At 46.8% G+C, this 15,653-nt stretch overlaps 1 protein-coding gene across 1 annotated transcript; it reads left to right on the top strand.

Annotated features, from left to right (window-relative positions):
* The first annotated feature begins 260 nt into the window (after positions 1-260).
* On the top strand, positions 261-890 carry LOC121161305 (proline-rich protein HaeIII subfamily 1-like). The gene has a single exon (XM_040987612.1). The coding sequence runs from the start codon at positions 261-263 to the stop codon at positions 888-890; it is 630 nt and encodes a 209-aa protein (XP_040843546.1).
* The last annotated feature ends 14,763 nt before the right edge of the window (positions 891-15,653 follow it).

Below are 15,653 nucleotides of genomic sequence, written 5' to 3'. Positions count from 1 at the left end.
ACGCCGACCTGTCAGGGTTACTTCCTATCTCTCCCGCCAGTCAAAACGTGGCTCCTGCTGGCTTTAGTGGCAAAATTCGCGGGGGAGCCAGGCACTTCTGTCACACACACCGGGGGCTGTAGGGTCTATGGGAACACCGGGCACACGATGTCCAGGTTTAGACCACATACACACACACACACACACACACACACACGGGGGGGAAAAAAACTATTAAGAAAACACAAAGACTCAAGACACAAAACAAACCAGGAAGGCAAATGGGCAGGACACGCTCAGAACGCACACACAAAAAAGAGGCACGGCGGCTTGACACCTGCGACGGCCCGGAGCCCACGTGGGGTCCCCGGGCGGCCCAGCAACCGGCTCGCTACGGCCACAAAGCGAACCCCAAACTTCGCCGCGGGGACCCCAAGGCCGGCACGGAGGGACCCGAGCCGACACCCACCCGCGAGGCCACCACCTCCCGGGCGACCCTCGCCTCGCCCCCGGGCCCCCCGCCGGCCGCTCCCGCCCCGACGCCCGGGATCCCTGAGGGGGCGCGCCCGCCGGGCTGCCCCGGGGTGCCCGGTGCCCGCCCGCCCGCCCGCCGGCGGCCCCGCGCTCCTCGCTGGGCGGGCCCAGCGTCCCGGCTCCGGCCCCGAGGCCGCCCGTGCCACGCCGCTTCTCACCTGCGCCCGCCGCGCCCCGCGCCTCACAGCGCCGAGAGCCGCCGCCGTTCCGCCCGCCCCGGCGCCCGCGGCCGCGCCGCCGCCATCATGGCTCCGGTCGGAAGTGACGTCGGGCGGCGCGGCCGCGGCCTGTGGGCCTTGCGGGACCCCGGCCTCCCGGCCCCTCGGCCGGACACAGCCCCGAGGAGCCCGGCCTTCCCGAACGCCAGCCCTCCCTGAAGGCAGCCTCCCGGGTCAAGGCGACGCCGGCACCCCTCAGAGGCGCGCCTCCAGGGGGCCTGACAGGGCCGCGCGTGGCCGCCCTCGCGGACCCCACGGCTCCCGCCTGTGTGATTCTGCGGGATTCACGGCCACTGAGGGTCCTCAGCGTTGCAAAAGGGGGGCCAGGGGCCTCACCGTGGAGGTCATTAAGGACCCGTCGGGTAAATAAATACAGTCCCTATCTATGCCTTCTTGGCTTCTGTCAGAAGGACCAGTGCAGCCTCAGCACCAGAAGCCTGGACCGGCCGTGCACGCCGTGCCTAGGGCGACTCCAGGTGACACCCCGGAGAGAGCCTGGCAGGGGATTTGAGGAGGCAGCGGGTTCTGGCCAGAGGAGGCTCCTGCAGGTGTGCAGATCTGAATCAGTATTAACTTGAGTGCGATTTTTCAGAGAAGATTCCAGAAAAGCTCAACTTGCCACCCTGTTCTGACAGGAGACAGACGACCTCATTGGAGACGAGCTGCAAGGGACCCCCGTGAGGCAGAATTTTGACCCTGCAATGTAGAAATGCAGGGTGCAAGAAGAAAGGGCCCTTTTTTCTTCCTCTTGGACACACTCCTAACCCTTGCCAGACAAACGGCTTCTCTTAGGGAATAGCACCTGGGCACCTTTGTTTACAGCTATGGCTTTCCTCTGAGCAGTTTGGCTTGAGCCTGGTTATCTGGCAACACCTGAAGTAGATGTGCCATTTGTATCCAGTAATAGCTCTGCTCCAGGGACTACTTCGGAAGGCAGAGCAGAGAGGTGGCGTGGACCACCATGGGTAGCACAGGAAGATAAATGCTGTGATGGGGCTGTCCCCCTGAAGACTGGCAACAACGGCCGTTAGACACCTGGGAGCTGACGACCAGCAAGCCAACTGCAGACGAGACTGGACTACAGGTGCAGGCCAGAGATGAGAGAAGGTGGCCTTGCCACCCACTAAAGCCGTGACCTCATCAACAAAAGCTATCTTCTAAGAATGGAGTCTGGAAGTATCTCAATGAAATGGGTGCCGTCAGCCCCCTATAAAATTAAGGATCCAGTCCCCCAACAAGTAGATGGTGTATACTGGACCTTAGAAAGGACCGGAAGTATGTGTGTATGCAAATATAGTTTAGTCTAAAAGAGGTTATATCAGCATGTTATGCAGAGACGGTGAACTAGTGAGCAAATGCAAACAGCCTCTTCAGAATAAGTTTTATCAAGCCTTTAAAAAGTGGCTGATTTGGTGGTACAGCAGGCTAATCGTCTGGCTTGTGCCACCAGCATCCCATTTGGACTCAGGGTTACATTCTGGCTACTCCACTTCCAATCCAACCCTCTGCTTATGGCCTGGGAAAGCAGTGGAGGATGGCTCAAGCCCTTGGCACCCTGCAGCTGCATGGGAAACCCAGAAGAAGCTCTTGGCTCCCGACGTCAGACTGACCCAGATCTGGCTGTTGGGGAGTGATCTGGGCACTTAAGGGAGTGAACCGTCAGATGGAAAGTCTCTTGTTCTACCTCTCTGCAGCTCTGCCTTTCCAATAAATAAATGCATTCGTCTTTTTAAAATATATATAAGAACTGTCAAGACTACAGTGCCATTTAATGAGTGTTTGTTATCTGCATGATATGCTAAATATTACTGTTTCACTTCTTTGAAAGGATAAACTGTTTTGCTGAAGGATGAGAGGACAAATTAGAAGCATTTTCATCACATCTCAAGGGCTATTTCTGCATCAGGAAATGGAAGTGTGAAATGGGCTGTTTGCCTAGATGTGCAGCATGGGTCGCACTCTGCATGGTTACGCCTGGGACAGCTGGCCAGTTGTCAGACATGGGAGTGCTGTTACAACAGCCATGAGCATCTTCACCACAACATCCCAGCATTCAGAGCGGCGTCTGGTACAACGCTCAGCAGGCAGTTTTAATGGGGAGAAAAAAGTCTTCTCCCTGGCTCTCTTCACATGCATAGATAAGCAGATGTGTGGTGGACAAGACGTGGTGTGTATGATTGTGATTGGACCCACAGAGCTTCTACTGGCATAGCAGCTGGGTGACTCGAAGGATAAGAGATTTCACAACTGAGATTAGAGAATTTGCAGTGCGTTGCCAATGAAAGTGTAAGTGGATTTGTTGTGGGATGGGTGGGTCTGGATTTTTATCTCTGATGCAAGAAGGGTTCAAGGGTGAGACATAGGTAAAGATTACCAGAAGAGTTAAGATTCATCGTTGGAAAAGTGGAAGTGTGCACCTGAGGGGGAGTGAACTTATCTAACCAGAATGAGATCATCTCTTTATAAGATCTGAAGGCATGGGGGGCTGGTGTCTGGGATGCAGTTTAATTGAATATTCATCAAGGATGGGGTTTGAATACTGCTTATATCTTCTTTGGAAGTCTCAGAGGTATCCTGGCATCAGGTGCACAACCATAGTGGGAGCATCAGTCATGGTCACTTTATTGTAATGACATCATCACAGGTCACAGCCGTGTTCGGTATTTTCAGCCAGCACTCACTGGGCAGCAGCTTTGCTAAACAGCAGTTCTCAGAGCGCAAAAAGTAGTGGGGACTTGAGGAGAACGCAGAGGCCTTGGGCGTCAGCCCCTCTCTCTCCTTGCCTCTATCAGATTTCAAATTCCCTGAATGGTAGCAGGACCTGCTTCCTGCTGGGTTCTGGGATTCTAGGTATATCTCATGGACTCTCATCAATCCTCCACCAACCCTGCATGGTAAGCATTGTCACTGACAGCTGAGAAGCCAGGCCAGGAGGGTCTACGAACTCGCCTAGAATCCAGCACAGCGGCTTCTGTGCGGTACGACACTGGCATCTCATGTGAGCTTGAGTCTCTCTGCTTCATTTCTGATCCAGCTCTCTGTTAATGCAAGTAGGAAAACAGTGAAGGATGACCCAAGAGTCTGGGCATCTGCTGCCCATATGGGTTTTGTGAGTGGAGTTTGAGGTTCCTGACTCCAGGCTGTGCCAGTCCCAGCCATTGTGGCCATGTGGGGTGTGAACCCACAGATAGAATATATCTGCCCTTTTCCCTCTTTGTAAACTCTTGACTTTCAAGTAAATGAGAGTGAGAAAGACTTTGAACCCAGCCAATTTAGTTTCTTAAGCAGTAGTCTCACCTGTACATACATATGCACACTGCTCACACACTCCACACACTCACGCAGTCCTCTGAGACCTGGATCAGAATCCAGTAGAGGTGACCATAGCACACACACTCAGGCTGGGAAGTTGAATTTTTGTTGTGTTGGCAGTTTATTAAATTCTGCACAAAGAGCCCATTCTCAATACTTTGCCCGAACTGTCAGGTTAGGTTGTCAATTAAAAGATCACGGTCATGGTCAGAGCAGGACAGAGCAAGAGCAAGGGTGTCAGTGTATCAGATTACCTCGCTTTGGGTTCAGACAACACATCCCTTACCTTAATTATTTTAAGATCTATCTATCTATCTATCTATCTATCTATCTATCTATCTATCTATCTATCTATCTTAAAGGTAGAGCAAGAGAGAGAAAGAGAGAGAGAGAGCGATTCCATTAGCTGGTTCACTCTCCAAACAGCCACAATAGCCTGCTGAGAACCAAGGTGTTGGATAGACCAAAGCCAAGAACCAGGAACTCCATTCTGATCTCCCATCTGGGTAATGGGCTCAGACCTCGACCATCTTTGTTTGCCTTCACAGGTGTATTAGCAGAGAGCTAAGTCAGAAACTGGCCAAGACTTGAGCTAGCACTCCAAATGCCAGTGTCACAAGTGATGGCTTAATCTGCTCCTGTCCTCCATATCTTCTCTTCCTTTTCTTCTTTCTCTCTCTTTCTTTCCTTCCTTCCTCCTTTGCCTTTCCTTTTTTCTTTTTTCCCTTCTTTCTTCCTAAGTACTGAATTGCTTTTTCTCATGCCTGCAGATCATTTTCATGAGATCCAGGCTGCTTTCTCTGGTTTTGTCATTTCGCCTTTCCCACCTGCCATCACTTTCTATGTCATTTACCCATGTGAGGAATTGCATCCAGGCCAGCACACCAGCAACCCAAGACTGGAAATGCATGCCCTGGATTCCAAGTAGAGAGGAGGCTCAAAGATTAAAAAACAAAACAAAACAAAAAACCAGGGACATTTTATTGTGCATAAGATGCTTTGTGGCACGTAGCTCCATGAGAAAAATCCTATAGCCTCAAAGTGCATAGACAATTCCTAGCAGTGGTGAAATTTAACAGCAGGATGGGAAAGGAAGCTGGCTTTACTGAGCGCCCAGACTGAGCCATGCCTTCTGCTACATTCTCTTTCATCTTCCCAACAGCAAGCAGCAGCTGCTGCTTCCCAGCAGCGAAGCTGAAGCTCAGATGGCGGGGGCACACAGCTGGCAGGGGCCAGGAGTTGGTAGATTGTCCAAGTTCAGGATGCAGCGATGGTCAGCGCTGCTCCCCATCATGGAGATGACTGAAAGACACCTGCACCAGGACACTGTCCCTGCTTCCCAAGAACCTAGGATCCAGAGAAGGAGATGGCACTTAGAGAACTGTCATAGAACACAGTAAGAGCCTGGGACTGCAGCTGCATGTTCTACACAAGCTGAATGAGGGCTCTCCCTGCCCATTTTCCTTTTCTAGCCTTACTATTTGAAAGGCAGAGCCAGAGAGGGAGAAGGAAGGACGAAGAGAGATCTTCTATTCACTGGCTCATTCCTCCAAATGACCACAATAGGGCTAGGCCAGGCTAAAGCCTGGAATTCTATCCAGGTCTTTCACATAGGTGGCAGGTGCCCAAGCATTGGGGTCATCTGCTGCTGCTTTCCCAGGCCTGTTAGTAGGGAGCTGGATCCAAAGTGCTATACCCAGGATACAAATCACTGCTCATGTGGGATGCAGGCATCTCAGATGGCTGCTTAACCTGATGTGCCACAACACTGGTTCCTCCAATGTTACTTTTAGAGAGAGAAAACAGACCCACGAGATGTTAATATTTCTAGTAATTCAAATTTGCAGGCTCTGAGACAAATTTATTCCATCCTATAAGAAAACTTTTTCCTAGATCTTTCTGTTTCAATTTTTGCAATACCTTTTTTTTTAAAAAAAAAGAATCAAATATGTAATAGAGCAGTTTAAAATATCATTTGGGTCCAGCATTGGTACAGGAAGCTAAGCCTCTGTGACACCAACATCGTACATGAGCCCGTGTTTAAGTCCTGGTTACTCCACTTCCAATTGAGCCCCCCTTTTACTGTGCCTGGAAAAGCAAGAGAAGGTAGCCCAAGTGCTTGGATCCCTGCCACCCACATGGGAGACCCAGATGGAGTTCCAGACTTCTAACTTTAGCCAGAACCAGTCCTAGCTATTGAGATCATTTGGGGAGTGAACCAATTGATGGAAGAACTTTCTTTGTCTCTCCTTCTGACTCTGTAATTCTACCTTTCAAATACATAAATAAATCTTCACAGACACCACTATGGACTAGCGTCCCCACCATCCTCACAGCCTCTAGCATACCAAGCTCGAAGGCCAAGGCAGCAGTTTGTTCCCAGGAGCACCCAGCCAAGCTCAGTCTTCTCCTCCCTTGAAGGTAGAATTAATTCATGAATACAGCACCACGTGAGCATGAACAAAACATACAGGCTGGCAACAAAGACATAAAGTGAAAATGTTTTTCAGTGGGAAACAGCGAGTGGCACAGGAGGGAACAGAAGATAAATCAGATCTAGAAATATGCAGGCTGCACCAAGATGAGGACACCTACGCCTGGGTTAGCAGCCGCTGTGTGTGTAAGGGGGCTGACCCTCTGTACCAATCTGGTCAGCACTCACACAGCCCCAACACTGCCCATCTGCTCCCAAGGGGCCTCCCTCTGTCCCCTCCCCAGGCTCTGTGTCTTCAGCTTCCTTTTTGCCTAACATCGCCCAGCACCCTTCTCTCCGGCACCCACACTCTGCCTGTCCCCAGAAGTTAGCATCCGGACCATATCTTCACCCAAACTGTACACATTTCCTGGGGTTGGCTGTGGAGCAATACCACCAGCTCAGTGGTTTAAAACAGACTTTCACTCTCACGTTTCTGGTGGCGTCAGCAGGGCTGGTTCCGTCTGGAGGATCCAAGAGAGAATCTGTTCCCCTCTCCCCCTGACTCAGGTGGTTGCCGTGGCATTCCCTCCCAGACTGTTAGACACAAGACCCCCATCTATTTCTGTCTCCACACAGCCATCTTCTCTGCATCTGTCTGTCTTCATTCGGTCTCTTAACAAAGTAAGGACCACCCTAGTCCAGTAGGACCTCACCTTACCTAATCACATCAGTTAAGCTATGATTTCCAAAGAAGGCAACCTTCTGAGATTCCAGGAGAACATGCATTTTAAGGGACACTTTAATTTATCTATTTGAAAGGCAGAGTTACTGAGCTGGAGGAGGTGCGGAGACAGAAATTTTTCATCCACTGAGTCACTCCCCAGATGGCTGCAAAGGCTGGGACAGACCAAAGCAGGAACCTGAAACCGCTCGGGTCTCCCATGTAGGTAGCAGGGCCCACACACTTTGGCCATCTCTGGCTGCTTTTCTGAGGCACATTAGCAGGCAGTTGGGTTGAAAATAAAGCAGCCGAGACTCCAACTGGTGCTCATATAGGATGCCAGCATTGAAGATGGCCACAATGCCAGCCCCATGGAAGGACACTTTTAATCCTGTAAAGTAGTAGAGCCAACTACTGCCATTTCCTCTTCGTACAAATCCCAATAGGGTTAGGGTTAGCAATGAGCCATGCACTCTGTCCCACTGTGGTCTAATTGCTGCATGTTTGCATCTGAAGTTCCAAACATATTCTATGCCCCTTGAGATGTCATACAACATCTCCATTATCTAAACAATGACAGGTCCAAGTCTTCCCTCAGTCAATACCATTGATTAAGAAAGACTTGTGCTTGGTTTTGCAATCGAAATATGACCTCTGACAGAGAAACTATCAGAGCTGAAGGACTTAGGGCCTACACTTTGAATTCACTTTTCTTTCAATTTAGTTTGACTACTGGGTTGCCCTTTACTACCCCTTCAAGGATGCTCCACTGTGGTCAGCACGAGACACGTAGCCAACCACAGAAACAGCAATCCATTTCCAAAGCTTCACACACATTCAGAAGGCATAGCATCCCATGTTACAGATCATCATTTAAGGAACAGAAGGCCACCACTCAGACGTCACAGCCAAGATGCCACCTACCATTATTTGTAGTGGGGATTGAGACACCTGAGCTAGACTCATTTGCACCATGACCCAACAGACTGACTGCTTGAAACCTAGAGATTTCACATGTCTGGAGACAGGTTGCCTTGTCCTAACAGAGGACAGTGTGTGCTGTTGGCCTCTAGACATTTCCCCATGCACAGGACGAACCCCCACTCCAGCAAACAATAATTTAGTCAAAATGTGGACAGCATTCACAAGCTGTCCTATAGATCAACCCACATTTGATTTTCAAGACTTCTCCTAGACATTTATGTGCTCCATAAACAAAGAGGAGTTAAGGAAAGGGTCTACTTTTGCTTCCCATCCCCATAATATTCTCTACTCCATGAGTTTTTTTTTCAGACTTTTTTCCCCTGCTTATTCTTATTATCCTCAGGGAATGCTGAGAGTGACAGTTGCATCATAAATTTGTTCACGTGTTCTACCAGTGTCTGGGTTTTAACACCCTTGGGTGAATCGCTGTGGATACGGTTACTAAAGCGCAAACAAAATGTTAGCAGGGAATGAGTCCATCTTCTAGATAAGATTATAAGAAATTTCTTTAAAAAAAATTAAAAAGCGAAGAGGTGGGCATTTGGTACAGTGCTCCCTGCAACACCGCTCCCCATATCTGAGTGACGTGATTCAAGTCCCGCTTCCTGCCAATGTGCGCCCTGAAATGCAGCAGGTAATGGCTCTGGCACTTGGGTCCCGGCCACCCACAAAAGAGCCTTGGGTTGAGTTCTGGGATCTTGTTGTTATGGGCATTTGGGGAGTGAACCCGTAGCCTTAAAATCTGCCTATGTCTCTGTCTCTCTGATTTTAAAAGTTAAAAATGAGTAAAATTCTAAAATAAAAAATTAATTGCTGTAAAATATATGTAACAGGATTTGCCATCTAAATGTCTAACTGGAAAGTTCAGTAGCACTGAATGCATTCACATCGTTGTACAGGCAATATGACTGATCAGTCACTAAAACCCTTTTCATCTTTTTTTTTAAAGATTCATTTTGTTTCTATTTTAAAATCAGAGTTGAGAGAGAGGTCTCTCATCCACTGCTTCACTCCTCAAATGGCCACAATGACCGGAACTGAACCAATCCAAAGCCAGGAGCCAAGAGCTTCTTCCAGGTCTCCCACATAGGTGCAGAGGTCCAAACAGATGGCTCATCTGCTGCTTTCCAAGGCACATTAGCAGGCAGCTGGAGCAGAAGTGGAGCAGCCAGGACTTGAATCACAATCCATATAGGTTGCCACTGCTGTAGGTGGTGGTTTACTAGCTATGCCACGATGCTGGCTCCAACCTTTTTGTCTTACAAGACTGAACCTCCACGCCTGTGACACATTAGTTCCCTGTTACTCCTTCTCCAGATCCTGACACTAACTTCCCCAAATTTTGTTACTATCAATTTGATTGCTCCAGCTAACTGGCTTAAGTGGAATCCTATTATATTTGTCTATTTTTAAATAAAGATTTATTTATCCATGTATTTACTTGAAAGGGAGAGTTACAGAAAAGGAGAGAGAGAGAGAGAGAGAGACCTTCCATCTGCTGGTCACTTCCCATATGACTGTAACAAACAGGAGCTGGCCAGGTTGAAGCAGGAGCCTGTCACATGGGTGGCAGGGTGCAGGGAGCTGGATCATCTGCTGCTGCTTTCTCAGGTGCCTTAGCAGAGTGCTGAATTTAAAATGGAGCAGCTGGAACTCAGCCTGTTTCCCTAAGGGATGCCAGCACTGCAGATGGTGGCTTAACCTGATTTGCCACTGTGCTACACCACTGTGGTCCCAGTCTTATTTCACTTAATGTAAATTGTCAAGGTGTACTATAGCATATATCAGAATTTCTTTCCTTTTTAAAGCAGAGTAATACCCCATTGTATGCATGCGCCCTGTTCAATTGATCCATTTATCTCTCTGTGAACACAGATGGCTTCCATCTTTGGCCTATTATGAGTGATGCTGCTATGAACATGAGAATATAAATACCTCTCAGGACACTAGTCTCAATTCTGTGGGACATACACCCTGAAATGAAATTGTTGAATCATATTTTAATCCAATTTTAATCTTTTGAGGAGCTGCCATACAGTTTTCCATAGCAACCGCACCATGTTTGCATTCCTACCATAATCATTCCAACATTGCCTCACCCTCGACAGCCCTGGCGTTCTGATCTGACGATAGCTGTGATATCCTGGTGCATGCTAGGTGGTGTCTCATTGAGACTTTGACGAGCAGTGCTCAGAACTTTTTCATGCGCCTGATGAATGTTTGTGTATCTTCGTTGGAAAACCACTTCTTCAAGCCTGTCATCCACTTTTCCATTTGGGCTGTTTGCTCTCATCGGATTGTGGGCTTCTTTGTCACACCTGTTCCTCATCAGCCTGGAGATGTGCAAGAGTCTTCTCCCTTTCTGTGGCTTGCATTTTCACTCTAGTGATGGTTTTGCCCAATGTGGTCAGTGAATGTAACTATTTTTTTCCTCTGCTTTCTGTGATTTGTATGTCATAGTCAAGAAATCAGGACCAAATCCAATATTGTGAAGCTTTGAAAGAGTTTTACATGTAAGTTGTTGATCTGTTTTTGTATGTGGTGGAAGGTAATATTCCAAATTCTTTCTTTTACAAATGGGTATGACATCTTTTCAACAGCATTTATACAAAAGGGGAAAGAAAAAAAAAAAAAGGTATTCTTGGAGTAGGCATTTAGCAAAGCAGCAACCTGACCTCAGCTCCTGGCTCCAGCTCTGGCCATGCAGTTCCTGGGAGGCAGCCGTGAGATGCGAGTGGTTGTCTCCTTACCACCATGTGGGAGACAGGGTTTGAGTTCCAGCAGGCTTCGGCCCAGCCCCAGCCCTAGTCGTTTTGGGCATTTGGGGGAGTGAAACAGCAGTTGGGAGAGCCCTCTGTCACTCTCCCTATCTCTGTCTCTGCCTTCGCATACATAAAATATCTTTTGAAAAGGCAGCCTTCGCATTGAATGATTTCAACACCCTTCATGTTCATACATGGTAGGGGGAATTACTTCTAGACTTAAACTGTTTTTACATGTACATTTAGCTTCAGTATTTCTTTTTTAAAAAATATCTGTTTTGGCCTTTGAAAGCTTTTTGGTGCCTGTGTATGGTTATAAGAATTCCCAGGCAGGGATTTTGAGATGTTTGATGGCTAAGATCGCAAGTCCCCCCCACCAAGATTCTCTCTTGAGAATGCATAAACGCCGATCAGCAATGTTGCGCTGAAGAACAAAGGATGATTAGGGCAAAGGTTGCATGCACTGATCAAAACAGGCATGGAAGGGTTTCATCTGCGTTCTATCATCTCTGCACCTATTTTTAAGAATGAGCACAGTTCACACAGCACGGCTTCTATGAGATCTGTGCCAACTGTGCTTAGCTGAGCCAGGGAGACCGTATACCCCACAACCACCCAGCGCCCCTCACAAGAAGGAAACCAAAGCGTCTTGTCTCACACTGTGGTTACCTGATCTAAAAATACCAAGTCAGTCTCCACTCCCGCTGCAGAGGGCCTTCCCCACTGGCCAGATGGATTCCATGCGATGCATAACGAGGCAAGATGGAATGCTAAATATTAATAATGTTCTTTTTATGCATTCTACTCCGAGAGCAAATGTCAAAAAAATTTACTGGCAAGACGGAGGGCTCATTAACATCCTCTTATGCCAGTCAGGATTATGTCTGCTTTCAAAGACCACACCAAAGTGAGAGGCAGCAGTGTGCCCTGGGCAAGGTTTCTCAAACTTGCCTCCCTCTGACATGATTAAAATTAGCAATATGCACTCCCGCGGATTGCTTTTTATTTACCGTGTGCCGTCACAAATCACCACAGCTCCACCACTTTTTGTCCTCGACTGTGATGAAATGTTGAGACTCTAGTGAGGGGGAGAAAACACAAACATTTTAGCAGGGAATACATTAATCTTTCATGTAAGATGATAAATGGCGTTTAAAAGTAGAATTGCCTTCTGTGTTTCTTTATAAAATATGTGTTACAGCCTTTGAAAAGTTTTTTTGGGGGGGGTTGTTTTGATTTTTAGGAATTTGTGGTTTAAGCATCTGCATGGGATTTAAGTGATGCTCACCATCTCAGCGTCTGTAACATTTTCAGATCCATAAAACGAGCGAGACGAACTAAACCCCCAACAGTCTGGCACATCTCACACCAGACTCTGATACCACTTTGGCGCCAGCATCCCACACATGCACTGGTTCGAGTCCTGGATGCTCCACTTCCAATCCAGCTCCCTTCATTGTGCTTGAGAAAGCAATGGATGATGAGTCAAGTATGAGGATTCCTGCCATCATATGGGAGACTTGGATGGAGTTCTGGGCTTCTAGCTTCAATCTGGACCAATCTTGGGCTTTAATGGCCATTTGGAAAGTAGACCAGTGGATGGAAGATCTATGTATGTATGTATTTATGTATGTATCCATCTCTTTCTCTTTTTCTCTCTCCCTACCACTCTGCCTGTCAAAGAAATAAGTACATAATTTTTAAAAAATCAAATAAACTAAACTTCTAAGATCGTTTCTATTTCTAAAATCTGCCATTCTGGTCATTTTTATAAGAGTTACTGCAGAAGCGTTCTGAAACTAAAAGCTTAAACATATAGTGTTTGAAAAAGTGAGGTATTTTGAACTCAAAGTAGTCCTACTACCTCTTACATGATGAAAAATATTCTAAAAATAAGTTTTACAAACATTCTTTTAAAAACTCTTTGGGCATTTTTCAGCAACTATTTAAGCAAAAATCATTTATAAACCATTTTTTAAAAGATTCATTTATTTTTATTGGAAAGGCAGATCTACAGAGAAGGAAAGACACAGGAAGATCTTCCATCCACCCTTCACTCCTCAAATGACTACAACAGCCAGAGCTGAGCGGATCTGAAGCCAGGAGCTCCCACATGGATTTAGGGTCCCAAGGCTTTGGGTTATTCTCCATTGCTTTGTCAGGCCATAAGCAACCAACTGAATAGGAAGTGAAGCAGCCAGGACATGAACTGACACCTAGGTGGGATGATGGTGCTTGCAGGTAGAGGATTAGCCAGTTGAGCCATCATGCCAGCTCCTTTAAGTCCTTTTTTTTTTTTTTAATCTCAGGTGACACATGTGGAAAAACGCAAAACAAAGAAAGCCATGATGGTTTATGACCTGGGACTTGGCATTGTTTCCTTCTTGAAATGTCACTGTGGAGAGTGGACACCTGCAGCTGACAGGGACATTCAGGTATTGTGGCATAGTGATTGGGGCACCTGCAGCTCATATCAGCACACCTGGTATGAGTCCTACTCTTCTTCCTATCTCTCTTCTTGCTAACTGTGCCCCCTGAATACAGAAGATGATGAATCAAGTGCTTGGGTCCTACCATCCATGAGTGACACCTAGATGGAATTCCAGGCTCCTGCCTTCGGCCTGACCCAGCTCTGCAGCCCTGGCGGCTACAGCCATTTGAACAGTAAGGTAGTCAATGCAATTTCTCTCTCTCTCTCTCTCTCTCTCTCTCTCTCTGTATGTGTCTCCCTATTTCTATTAGCCTCTCTAACTCTCTACCTCTCAAATAAAATGAAAATAATTTTTTAAACTCAAATATTTAGTATATTCTCTCAGTGATAAAAACATAACGTGAGGATGGAGGTGTGAAAATATGCATATCCATCTATACAGTATAAATGTGTAAGATCATAAATATATAACAAAATCAAGTGTAACATAGGCAAACATTTATATAAGATATATATGTTTTTACATATATGATATGATTTTGCCTCAGAAAACAAGACTATGAATTATAATTTTTTAAATTGAAAAAGTAGGGACAAGCATTTGGCCTAACAGTTAACATCACATTCCATAATAGAGTGCTTGGCTTCAAATCCTGGTTTCTAATCTGGCTTCTGGCTAATACACTCTGGAAGTATCAACTGATGGCTCAAGAAGTCTGGTCCTGTCACCAGTGTTGGAGACTTGGATTAAGTTCTGTGTTCCTGGCTTTGACCTGGCTCAGCCTGGGCCCTTTCAGGTATTTGGGGAATGAACCAGCAGAAGGAAGTTTGTGTGTGAGTGTGTCTTTTAAATTAAAAAGAAACAAAACAAAAGGATATACTCTCTCCCTGTGTTGGAAGATTACTGAATAAGTAAATAAAAATTTACTTGAAAACAGAAAAAAAAAAGTCTTCTCTAAGTCTGTAACGTGTATTCTAATAATCAATTGTCTTGTAAATAGTTACAGTTCTGAAAACATAATTACAAATGCAAGAGTGAGTATGTGTGGCCCTTGTTAGGGCTATGGTGATTCAATCCCTTCCAGTTTCCTGGACTCTTTGCTGCTAAGTTTACTGCTAAGATCTCTAGGCTAAATGTGAAAGGGAGGAATCACTAATGTGTTCATTTGCTTTTCTATTTTCTTTTTTTTTTTTTAACTTTTTTTTTTATTGGAAAGGCAAATATAAAAAGGGAAGGAAATATAAAGAAAAAGATGTTCCATCTGCTGGTTCACTCCCCAAATAGCCGCAATGGCTGGAGCTGAGCCGATATGAAGCCGGGAGCTTCCCTTCAGTCTCCTATGGGAGTGCAGGGTCCCAAGGCTTTGAACCATCCTCCACTGCTTTCCCAGGCCACAAGCATGGAGCTGGATGGGAAGTAAAGCAGCCAGGACATGAACTGGCATCCATATGGGATTCTGGCAGATGCAAGGCAAGGATTTAGCCACTAGACCATTTGCACTGCTTTTTTCAACATCATCTCATTCCTAAAATAATATGAGTGGCTCCCACATGTACAGCCTTCTAGAGCACAAATGAACCAAGACAGTAGGGTGGAAGAAGAAAACCAGCCAAGAGTGCAGCAGAAGCATCCATACAAACACCCGGAGGTATTCTTCCGGTCCAGACATCCAGGACCTCGCAGCTGAATCAAGGAAGTGACTCTGCAGAGCGAGCATAAGGTGAGAACAGCCTCATGATGGTGTTAGAGCCTCCAGAGGAGCAGGATGCTGAGGGAACATCCCTCCTAAGGCGTGTGTCTACGCATATGCACCTCGGCTTCAAAAAGAAAACTCAGGGAAAATACACATTACCAAGAAGCTGCACATAGATATTGTGTGTGCACCAAAATAACCACCAACTTCCATTCTTTGCAAACTTTTGAAGCACCCTCATGTGTGTCCCCACAGAAACACAGGCAGAGAAACAGAAACAGATCTGTTGTAACAGTCTGGCTGTGTGCCTGTGAATACTGGCCAAGTCCAAAGTTTGCCGTGAGGCCCAGGTGGCTCCAGACCCAGGAATCCCAGCCCCAAGGGCGGCAGGTGGGAGGCCCTGGAGAGCCAGCAGTGCAGGTAGTCCTGGGGACAACCTGTTGGAGAATTGTTGCTTCTCATTCCTTGTGTTCCATGCAGGCCTTCTTTCACCAACTGAAATGTGGGTATCGTGAATACCATTCACCTCAATGCATAAGATTAACTACCACTAACCTACAGTCACACCGTCAGGTGGCACCTGACACCCTCCAATGTCAGTG

This window comes from Ochotona curzoniae, unplaced genomic scaffold (genome assembly GCF_017591425.1).
Source record: "Ochotona curzoniae isolate NIBS_2020 unplaced genomic scaffold, NIBS_Ocur_1.0 contig_4792, whole genome shotgun sequence".
Classification (NCBI taxonomy): Eukaryota; Metazoa; Chordata; class Mammalia; order Lagomorpha; family Ochotonidae; genus Ochotona; species Ochotona curzoniae.
This window is presented reverse-complemented; position numbering and strand designations above follow the sequence as displayed.